Below are 8,122 nucleotides of genomic sequence, written 5' to 3' on the forward strand. Positions count from 1 at the left end.
TAAGATATCATAACAGATGGTGCCATACGTCGTTTTAAATTTTGTTGCCGGGAAAGTTAAGCAACTCGTTGCTAGATTTTTTATGAGGTTGATGCTGTTTAGAAGGGCCTATATAGAGATTTAACTGAGCTCGAGTTAACAATGTGATAACGTAAAATCTCAATATAAAAAATCAATTTTAATTTATTTTATATTAATATAAATATAAGTTAATGTGTTAATAAACGTTAATATTCATCAATTTTATCAGAAAAAACATTTTGTTTATTTTAGTAATATTATTCAATCTTCATAACGAAATATGTAATGTAATATTAGTTTCTGTAGGTAAATACGTATGTAACGGCATTCCATGAAGCAGTTATACTATATTTTCTTGCTGTTAATGAAACTTTAAATGAAGGTTATGGAATATATAATGGCACTGTTATAACTCAAAAGATGTGGAACAGAACATTTGAAGGTAAATTTTATTAGCTATTTGATGAATAATTTAATAAATGTACTTTATTAGATATATAATGAAATACTTTTAAATATACAGATATTATTAGTATATACATAGATATATATAATACTATANCAGAAGCGTAGAGAATAAAATATAAGTTTTTATGAAGGTAAACAATACAGAAATATTGGAAATGACATCAAATGTTTACGGTAAAGTTGTAATACTCGACGAAATCCAAAAAACTTCGGTTCTCATGAAAAAACAATGAAAACGGACGGAACAATGAAGGATTCTTCTAGTAAGAGTTTGTTCTAAAGAGTGAAAAGATTAATGAAAATCACTTCAGACAGACTTTGTAATTGCCATTACACAGAATGACTCGATAGAATGTATCTGTTTAAAAACACGCACTATCACACGATGTTGCAATTGTGAATTAGTATTTCACAAAAAAGTAGTAATATGATATCTATCTACAAGTCATTTACTCACCAAATACCATACTTGCCGAATACTTTTTCCAAATTAAAATTTGCCCACAAAGGTCAACATTTTGAAACATTAACAGAGATTTAGAATGGAAGTAAGAATAATTATATAATAAGAATAATAATAAAGAAGATTAGTCATACATTTTCCACAAATTTTATCTGAAAAAGTCTTGTCTTGCCACTCAATTTGTACATGTGGAGATATAAACACAACTTTCAGCAGAAATATCATTAATTATTATTACCAGATACGAATTGTTACATGTAAAATAATACATATAGCTGATAATTGAATTCAAATTTTTTAGATTATAAAAATGAACAGAAAGTGGACTCAAAAAATATCATAAAATTGTTAGAAGCATACGAAGAGTTTATGTTTATGACATGTTGGGTCTGATATTTATAAAAGGCGAGAAATGAGCGAGAATACATATTTAAATACAGCTTCTGCTGCTGAGAAATGTTTGTTACTGTTTATTTAAAATGCAAAATCAAAATAGGAAGACTTCTAAGACTAAGAATATTGCTTTAAAAATTATGGAAAGATTAGCAATCATCACTATCACTATCTCACAAAATTTAATCACTATCTCAATTTAAAACAAGAGAAACGAAGGTATTAAATTAGGCCCTTAGATGTGGCTGTAACATGAAAAATAATACAAATTTAGCCAAATAAACTAAGAATTCACTCTTTTTGAACTTCATATTATGAACAAATATTAACATGAATATCAATATTGATGAAAATGGAGATAGAATTATGGATTATTCTCTCTTAGATATGAATCCTGTAACAGCTGAATTTGAGGTAGGATCGATATGAAATTACTTTTATTTTTATTAAAAAATTAAAATTAAAATTGACTTATAACGAAACCAATTTTCCTGTAAGCTACATAGTATAAGCAAAATTTGCTTAATATTCTAATTGCATCGTGTCTTGCAACCACCAGCATTTATTGTTTATCTCATAGAATTAATTTTCCCGTTTATAAAGAAAATTCAACAATAATAATTGTACTTATATTAATATTACAAATGTACAGTAAAAACCTACATTTATCTTTCTTGGACGAAGTTATAACGAAACGAATGTTAAGTGAGGACTTTCTGTATGATATTAAACATTAATAAAATTAAAGATTCTTTTGTTAAATGCTGAAAAATCTATTTTTATTTGTGTTATTCAAGTATATATTTATGTGGTTTTCGAAGAGGCGGTAAGGTCTCAATCGTATACCACTTTTCTTCTGTCAAGGAACTCCTATATAAGAGTTCATTGATTCAGTGGAAGAATCTTAAAAACTGAGAAACTAATTATTTCAGCTTCTGCACTGCTAGGAGATAATTGTAATTCTGTAATTACAAGGTTATTAATTAACTGAGGCATATACTTACTCGAAATATACATTTTTAGTTGGACACCTTAATTAATTAATAAGAAACTTTTTCTTCATCAATGAAAATAAATGAAACAAAATTATATATTAATTTTTCATGCAATATTAGTTTGTCTTTTATTATATATTTTTTAGTAATTATAGTTTTGTTATTTTTAGGTGGTTGCTAACTACTATGGTTCAAATCAACAGGTGATTGATGTTGTTGGTAAAAATGTGCATTGGCCTGGAGGTAGAAAAGATCCTCCACCTGATGTTCCACCTTGCGATTTCGATGGTTCGAAATGTCTTGATGGTAAAATATTTAAAAAATTTAAATTTATTACAGACATTTTAAACTTGAAGCAGAATTATCTTCTATGACGTGGAAAGTCAAATGGGATGACATTATTACCACGAAACAGAATCTTAATAGAAAACCTGGTTCAAAAATGAGTCTAAATCGTAATAGTATAATTGTAAGTAAGCATGAATAGTAAAATTTAAAATAAGTTTTATAAAATACGTTTTTAATGTTTCTATCTTTTAAACATTTAATTCGTCCATATCTTGATTCTTTTCTTCAAAGCATGCTGAGTGATATCCATTGCTTGTGAAATGTTGTAACAATGATTAATTAATTTTCTAATAGATCTATCAATTAAATAGTGGAAACTACTTGTAATCCTAAAAGAACTTTTTCCATTTTTCCGTGTGTACAGCAACTATATTATATAATAATATTATATTTATTTATATTGCAAGTTTTCAATTAACATTGTTGATAGATTTTTGGAAATTGAAACGAAATCAATTTAACCATATACTAAATAATATAAACAAGAGTTAAATTTCACATTAGATTATGTTTTAAACGTCCAGCATTTAATCAATTTTATTGTTTATAAAGAAAATTCAACAGCAATAATTTTAAATGATTACAAATGTATCTTTTCTCAAGAATGTAATAACAAAACGACGTTAAGTGAGCATTTGCTATATTGTATTTCATTATTATCAACTTGACATAGTTTAATGTAATGGAAATTATCATGGATCTAATCAGATGGTTAGACAATAGACATAAAGGCATCTTAATAAAGAGAAACGAGCGACATTCTAACTATATTGATAAACGATTGCCACTTTCTAAAATATTTTAGTGTTAAAAAGTTTAAATCCTTGAAGAATCCTTGAAGATGACTACAATATGATTCATTTATCAATGTAATCATTTTAACAATACAATTATTCTCTCTTTATATGTAATTTCTATTGTTCTGTCAAAAAGTTATTATATTATTAAAAATATATATATTATCTATTANCGACGATACAAAAGGGATCGGGATCGACCGCAATTATTTTAAACTCGACATTTCCTTGAGGGCCTTTAATAAGAAACAAGTCTCCTTTATATACTGGTCTATATGCCCCCTGAAAGTATGGTTTCAGATAATCGTCGAAAAGTTGACAATTCATTCCTCGTATTGTATCGTCGATTGGTAAAACATGAATTCTTTTTCCATAATCGATATCGTTTACCGTATAAATTCGGACGATCTCCCCCACTTTGACTCGTAATTTTTTTCTTACGTATTGATTCATTCTGATGTTATCAAAAGGACACGTTGAATCTGACATGGCTATGCAAAGCGTTTTTCTCCCATTCCTGCCTTTCAAACGTGCATATGAATAAACGGGAATACCGAGTGTCTGAAGTTTTGTAGTACACAATTTTACTACGGAGTTATCAATTTGCATATGTTCCACAATTAATTCATTATCTTTCTTAAGAAAATCGAACGGATACAAAGCCATGTTGGATTCAGTTTTATTAAACAATTCGATGCACGTTTACAAAAATTAATTTTGTTATATTAACAATAGTGGGACTAATAATAGTATAGTATAATTACGTCAATAAAGCCAGAAATAAATAACGAATCCGAAACATATCGAATTTATAAAGTAACATTAAAACGGAATAAGTAAATAAGACTACAATTAGTGGGAATTCTAGAGTATGTTCTTTTCATGCTGACATTAAAAAGACATAGAAATATAACTTAAATATTTATTAATTATAATAATTATTAATTAATTAATATTAATTAATCCGTCGTATAATTGAGGTAGGAAATTAAAGCAGTATAAATTACTATACTGAGAGCAAGTAACAATTAAGGGTTACATGATGGGTAAAATTGCAGAATTGATGAATGACCTCATCTATATATATAATCGAGACGAGTTGATAATAATAATAATAAGCGCAGAGCCCAAACGGTTAGGAATTGAAAGTTGAAATTTGGTACACAGATAGGGTACGCAAACGCACACTAAGAAGGGATTTTTCGAAATTCCCCCCGGGGGGAGAAAGACAGGATTAAGTCTTCCATCAACAATGGAAGTGTTAAGTAACAATGGCGGTGTTAGGTAACAATGGAAGTGCTAAGTAACAATGGAAGTGCTAAGTAACAATGAAAGTGTCAACAATGGAAGTGTTACGTAACAATGGAATTGTTAAGAGAAAGCGACGTGCAATACGCAGATGCAGTTTTTTTCGTTTTTGCGGGAAATCGAACATATTTTTACAACCATCTAAAAGTTCTCTAATTAGTCTGGAAAGAAGGGGACTCAATTCTTGCATTCTGTGAAAACAGGTAAGGTTGACTGTAACGTAATAATCTTTATCTTAGTTATCGTTACTTTTGCCCGAGCAACGCCGGGCCCANATTCATAATTTAACTATAAATTTAGATTCTAGATTGAGAGAATACATTAGATAGTGTAAGAAAGACATAATAATGACACTCGCTGAGAAGGTTTCGAGAAAAGAAATAAAAATCAATTGAAAAGAATTAAGACTAGAAGATATAAGACACCTTCCGATCTTAATACAACTCATAATCTTCTTAAGCGTAATATTATACCATAATTTTTGTTAACGTACCGAGTTGGTGTTGAATCAAATACATATCCTTATATCTACTTCATATAATGAAATATGAGTTATTTTATTTTATTTTACTCTCCGCCTTGTGGTCGCTAGAAGGGTCTTATTATCAAGCCTATTGAGAGTTCGGCCAAGGGACGACCGAGTGGTGAGGGAAGGGATCCAATATATCCCTAATGGACTTCCTGCCAAGAAATTCTTGGGGTTTTCGAGCCATCTGAATTTGTTCCCGATTCCCTCAATATTAATGGCTGAACTATTTGAAGATCATCATTTTTTTGTATAAAAATTAGCATTCTTAAATGATATTTCGAAATTTGGTGGTATTCCCATTAGAAGCTCATGACATACCAGAGTGTCGTGGAAGTGAGAACCACTCTTTAACAAGATTTACAGATTTAATAATAGCAACTTTTATAAAATTATTGGGGAAATTGTATCAGAGACAGTATAGGAGTTCGGTTGTTTACGAAATAGATTTCATTAAACTTAAAACATTAGAATTTTATTTAAATTTAACGGAATTGAATATTCGAATGTTTACATTCTGAGAATTCTATTGTGTAAATAGGTTCCTGAAGATGATCAAAAAAGATGAAAGTAACAATGATGTTAGCAATATATTTTTAGAATAATTTTCTAATAAAATAAAATATAATCAGAATTTTTTTAATCTTCTTGATCATTTTTCTTGCAACGTTTTAGACCGACATCGATGGGTTTTAACTAATTGAATAATGAAACAATTATCGTTATGGAAACTATGGTAAAGCGAATGATTGTTCTGTTTCCCCTAAGCTCATTGTTATAAAACATTTCTGAAAATATATGATACAGTAGCATTGACTATACCATATCATACTGGCCAAAAGAAAATTATATTTAGGCCTATAATATTTATTTAACAATTATCTTCACTCCTTTGATGTAACTTTATTTTATTTTAATATTCAATCAAAATTGTTTAGATACAGAAGTGAAAAATTTAGCTATAACTGTAATTATTGTAATAATTATGGATTGAGATATTAACATAAATATTTTATTGAAAAATTTATTTTAAACTGATTATTTTATTATTAAATATTTTAAATTAAGTGAAAAAGTATAAACAATTAAAATAATTTATTTTTAGGGTGCTATTGTAGCTATCAAACCGATTAACAAATCTCGAATCGAATTAACTAGACCACTTCTTTTGGAATTCAAGAAGGTCTGTCAAAATAAAATTTTAAAAGATTTTTAAATATTCTTTAATATTTATATTCAACTTTTCAGATGATATTTGTTTTATAGATGAAAGATTTACATCACGATCATATTGTTCGATTTATTGGATCGTGTGTGGAACCTCCTAATTGTTGTCTATTAACAGAATATTGTCCTCGAGGAAGTTTACAAGTAAGAAATTATCTGCTAGTAAAAAATAATCAAATTTACCTCTAAATACTTTGTTTTTTAAAACTAAAAGATAGTCAATCTGACAGAAGCATCAGTTTGCTACTCTGAGAGACCAGGAATTTAATCTGAATCGGCTCAGAAATTTTCGTTGATAGGATCACCTCGATATGTTAGTCTTGTCTCGGTCATTCCCATTCTGGATATGACCGAAACTATGATAGATAGGTCTTCCGATTTGATTCAGGTTATAATAACTTGTCATGGGCAAATTGGGGGACATCACTGGCATATCTCATTGCTGTGCTGTAATAGAGTCATTATTGCGAATCAGACTCACTCGTAATGGATATAATTGTGGCAAATTCAGCCGGACAACTTAGCCGTTTATCCCAAAGATTTACACTCGTTGAGTATAATTCTATAGAATGAAGTGTGTTTAATCTTGAGATTAAAACAAAACATACTGTATAATTACATGAATAATCGTTTATATTTAGGTAGAATTATTTACCATTTTTGAAAAATTCATTAATTAAAAGAAGAAAAACACAATATTACTTCATAAAAACGGAATATACACGAATATTAGCTTTTATTATTATATTATATTTAATACAATACCTTACAATATAAAGATAATAACTCAAAGCATTTGATATCAAATTTGTTTAGTGATATCTTTGTGGAGGACCCCGTGATATCTTATCACGGACCCGATATTTCTTAGCGTTGAGATCGACACGCCCTTAATTTAGGAGGATGTATCGTTCAAGATGGCGAGAAGGTGTGAACTGCGTATGGAAAGTAGTGGCGTTAGACACAGAGGCACGAACTCTGCTTACATTTAATACCCGTTTATTAATATACAAAAGACATGTTACGTAAGACAGAGATCTCCTTTGGTCCTTAAAAACTAATCTGACGCATAGTGTCCGGACAGAATGTGATGTTCGTAGGATGATATTGTCTCGAGTTCGTCGCTTCGGCGAATCAGAGTTCTATCGGACTCTCCAATGGCGGAGAATGCGAAGCACACAGTTGTTGACTCTCGTATCCATGGTCAGTATTCTCAGTCCCATCCGGAGAACCTCTTGGTTTTATTTAGGAAATCCCTTTCGGTTGTTTGTGGGAATATCTTTGCTGGCCTTAGTGAACATTCTCATGACGTACCTCACCTCCCATGAGAATGTTCATGGGAGGTGAACATTCTCATGGGAGAAGAACATTCTCATGGGAGGGAACATTCTCATTCTTATTATAATTATAAATAAATTATTTGCCATTAAGATTTAATGAATATTGTTAGATTTGATTTTTTAAAAAATATGTAAATCATGAATACAGTGTCAAAAAATCTCCGTACAGTGACACAAATCAAGCCCACCAGTGGCCCAATAAATTTACATCACGATCATATTGTTCGATTTATTGG

The 8,122-nt window shown here is 29.4% G+C and overlaps 1 protein-coding gene and 1 pseudogene across 1 annotated transcript; one reads left to right on the forward strand and one right to left on the reverse strand.

Moving 5' to 3' along the window:
• Positions 1-3,647: 3,647 nt before the first annotated feature.
• On the reverse strand, positions 3,648-4,210 carry LOC111616778 (annotated as a pseudogene).
• A 981-nt stretch (positions 4,211-5,191) lies between these two features.
• On the forward strand, positions 5,192-6,795 carry LOC111616780 (atrial natriuretic peptide receptor 2-like). The gene is made up of 3 exons (XM_023358146.1): positions 5,192-5,655; positions 6,425-6,502; positions 6,586-6,795. Exons 1-3 carry the CDS (start codon positions 5,632-5,634, stop codon positions 6,733-6,735), a joined length of 252 nt encoding a protein of 83 aa, XP_023213914.1. The 5' UTR covers positions 5,192-5,631; the 3' UTR covers positions 6,736-6,795.
• Positions 6,796-8,122: the final 1,327 nt, after the last annotated feature.

Source organism: Centruroides sculpturatus, unplaced genomic scaffold (assembly GCF_000671375.1).
Source record: "Centruroides sculpturatus isolate CEXI.00-Female unplaced genomic scaffold, Cexi_2.0 scaffold3963, whole genome shotgun sequence".
In the NCBI taxonomy this organism is placed as follows: Eukaryota; Metazoa; Arthropoda; class Arachnida; order Scorpiones; family Buthidae; genus Centruroides; species Centruroides sculpturatus.

Excerpts from the sequence above, each read along its gene's own strand:
- LOC111616780 (XM_023358146.1), top strand. The coding sequence starts at position 5,632 with ATGACATACCAGAGTGTCGTGGAA. Across the intron at positions 5,656-6,424 it reads CATACCAGAGTGTCGTGGAA|GGTGCTATTGTAGCTATCAA; the intron begins GTGAGAACCACT and ends ATTTATTTTTAG. Across the intron at positions 6,503-6,585 it reads TTCTTTTGGAATTCAAGAAG|ATGAAAGATTTACATCACGA; the intron begins GTCTGTCAAAAT and ends TTTGTTTTATAG.